Here is a 2963-nt window from a genome sequence, read left to right as displayed (position 1 = left end):
GGGGAGAGGACAGTGAGTGAGAACAATGAGGAGAGTCTTCAGCAGGAAGGTCCTGAGCAAGTGGCACCATGTGGGATGTTATTGGGAAGATCTGAAGGGCATGTTTCCCAGAGTCCTGAGCAGGGAGAAACCTGTGAGAGTCAGTGCAGGCCAGAAAGGCAGCAGGGAAACCATCCAGGTGAGAGCTGTGGTAAATCTACTCACAGGAGCAGAAGGGTGAAAAGAAACAAAGAAACCGATCAACAGAAAATCCCCCATCAAGAGGGACTCTACACTTGCAGTGACTGTGGGAAAAGCTTCCAGTGGAGACAGGTCCTTATTTTACACCAGAGAATGCACACAGGTGAGAAACCCTTCAATTGCTCTGACTGCGGGAAAATCTTTCGTTGGCGCTCAAGTCTTATTGAACATCAGAGAACCCACACAGGAGAGAAGCCCTTCAACTGCTCTTACTGCAGGAAAAGCTTCAGTCGGTACTCCTACCTTATTAAACATCAGATACTACACACAAGAGAGACACCCTATAACTGCCCTGACTGTGGGAAAAGCTTCAGTCAGAGCTCAGACCTTGTTAGGCATAGAAGAACTCACACAGGCGAAAAGCCCTTTAACTGCTCTGACTGCGGGAAAAGCTTCAGTCGGAGTGCAAGTCTTACTGAACATCAGAGAATTCACACAGGACAGAAACGCTTCAACTGCTCTGACTGTGGGAAAAAGTTCAGTCGGAGCTCAAATCTGATTGAACATCAGAGAACCCACACAGGAGAGAAGCCCTTTATTCGACATTGGTGAGGCCTCATCTGGAATACTGTCTCCAGTTTTGGGCCCCACACTACAAGAAGGATGTGGAAAAATTGGAAAGAGTCCAGCGGAGGGCAACAAAAATGATTAGGGGTCTGGAGCACATGACTTATGAGGAGAGGCTGAGGGAACTGGGATTGTTTAGTCTGCAGAAGAGAAGAATGAGGGGGGATTTGATAGCAGCCTTCAACTACCTGAAGGGGGGTTCCAAAGAGGATGGAGCTCGGCTGTTCTCAGTGGTGGCAGATGACAGAACAAGAAGCAATGGTCTCAAGTTGCAGTGGGGGAGGTCCAGGTTGGATATTAGGAAACACTATTTCACTAGGAGGGTGGTGAAGCACTGGAATGCGTTACCTAGGGAGGTGGTGGAGTCTCCTTCCTTGGAGGTTTTTAAGGCCCGGCTTGACAAAGCCCTGGCTGGGATGATTTAGTTGGGAATTGGTCCTGCTTTGAGCAGGGGGTTGGACTAGATGACCTCTTGAGGTCCCTTCCAACCCTGATATTCTATGATTCTATGATTCTATGAACTGTCTTGACTGTGGGAAAAGCTTCAGTCAGCGCTCAAATCTTGACAGGCATCATACAATCCACACAGGAGAGAAACTCTTTAACTGCTCTGACTGCAGGAAAAGCTTCAGGGAACGCTCATACCTTATTGCACATCAGAGTATTCACACAGGACAGAAACCTTATAACTGCTCTGACTGCGGGAAAAGCTTCAATCGGAACTCATATCTTATTAAACATCAGAGATTACATACAAGAAAGACACTCTATAACAGCCCTGACTGCAGGAAAAGCTTCAGTCAGAGCTCAGACCTTGTGAGACATAGGAGAATCCTCACAGGAGAGAAACCCTTCAACTGCTCTGATTGTGGGAAAAGCTTCCATCAGAACTCAAACCTAATTGAAAACCAGAGAATCCACACAGGAGAGAACCCCTATGACTGCCATGGCTGTGGGAAAAGGTTCAGTCGGAGCTCAAGCCTCATTGAACATCAGAGAACTCACACAGGAGAGAAGCCCTTTAACTGCCGTGACTGTGGGAAAAGCTTCAGTCGGCGCTCAAATCTTAACAGGCATTGTACAATCCACACAGGGGAGAAACCTTTCAACTGCTCTGACTGAGAGAAAAGCTTCAGTGAATGCCCACACCTTATTGCACCTTAGAGAATTCACGCAGCACAGAAACCCTATAACTGCTCTAACTGCGGGAAAAGCTTCAGTCAGAGCTCAAGCCTTACTGAACAGCAGAGAACCCACACAGGAGAGAAATCCTACAGACGCAGTGCAAGAAAAAAAAGCTCTGTCAGGTATCACACGTTCTATCACATCAGAGAACCCAAAGGTGAGAGAGACCCTATGAATTCCCAAGTGCAGGAAAAGCCTCAGTTGGAGGTCAATCTTTGTTGCCCACCAGAGAATCCACACAGGAAGAACTCTTTAAATGCCCTGAATTTGGGAAATATTCAGTGAGAGCTCAGCCCTTAATAAACCTCTGAGAACCTACAGGGAAGAGTGCCCCGACTGTGGGAAAGCCTTCTAGCACAACTCATCTCTTGTTAGATGTAAGAGAATCCACCCAGGACACACATTGTAAAAGGGTGCTGGCTAGGGATGGGCCAATTGAATAACGTATTTGTTTATTTCCACAAATATCAGAGGATCTGGCATGACTGTAGTGAGGACATGCAACATTATCAAAGCAGAGAATGAAATGTCCTTCCTAGAACAGAACCATGCAGAGCAAGAGGCTGAGATAAGATTCCCACATTATGATGGGACTTGATTATGACTTGTTGGGAAATCTGAATGTTTTATGTTCAGCTACTTCATTTAAGTTTGATGTTATACACCTAAACCCATCTTTTTCTTGTCTGCTGTGACTTCTCATTCATCCTTGATAGAGTTTTTAGGCTGGAATCCACCAAAGAACTTAGGCATTGTAACACTCAGTGTTGCAAATTTCTAACTTTTGTGTACCTAGAATATCAGAGAAACAGCAGTGCGATCCACAAAGTCTGAGTTATGTGACCAAGTCCCTTATAAAAGGTTGCCTTAGAATGGGATCCCCAAATCCCCGCAGATTATGTGGGGAACCATGTAAACTAACTAGTGTGGCATGCTGATGAGTGGTATGTCCTAAGCCCCGCCCCTTTTAT

The 2963-nt window shown here is 46.1% G+C and overlaps 1 protein-coding gene across 1 annotated transcript; it reads left to right on the top strand.

Annotated features, from left to right (window-relative positions):
* Nucleotides 1-333: 333 nt before the first annotated feature.
* Nucleotides 334-1929, top strand: LOC112106965 (zinc finger protein 135-like). Its single transcript, XM_029913091.1, has 3 exons — nucleotides 334-777; nucleotides 1327-1546; nucleotides 1631-1929. Exons 1-3 carry the CDS (start codon nucleotides 334-336, stop codon nucleotides 1927-1929), a joined length of 963 nt encoding a protein of 320 aa, XP_029768951.1.
* Nucleotides 1930-2963: the final 1034 nt, after the last annotated feature.

This window comes from Terrapene carolina, unplaced genomic scaffold, assembly GCF_002925995.2.
Source record: "Terrapene carolina triunguis isolate 2854851 unplaced genomic scaffold, T_m_triunguis-2.0 Scaffold448, whole genome shotgun sequence".
Lineage (NCBI taxonomy): Eukaryota > Metazoa > Chordata > Testudines > Emydidae > Terrapene > Terrapene triunguis.
Note: the sequence above shows the minus strand (reverse complement) of the source record. Positions and strands in the feature narration are given on the sequence as shown.

Excerpts from the sequence above, each read along its gene's own strand:
- LOC112106965 (XM_029913091.1), top strand. The coding sequence starts at position 334 with ATGCACACAGGTGAGAAACCCTTCAATTGCTCTGACTGCGGGAAAATC. Across the intron at positions 778-1,326 it reads ACACAGGAGAGAAGCCCTTT|AACTGTCTTGACTGTGGGAA; the intron begins ATTCGACATTGG and ends TATGATTCTATG. Across the intron at positions 1,547-1,630 it reads GAACTCATATCTTATTAAAC|ATAGGAGAATCCTCACAGGA; the intron begins ATCAGAGATTAC and ends ACCTTGTGAGAC.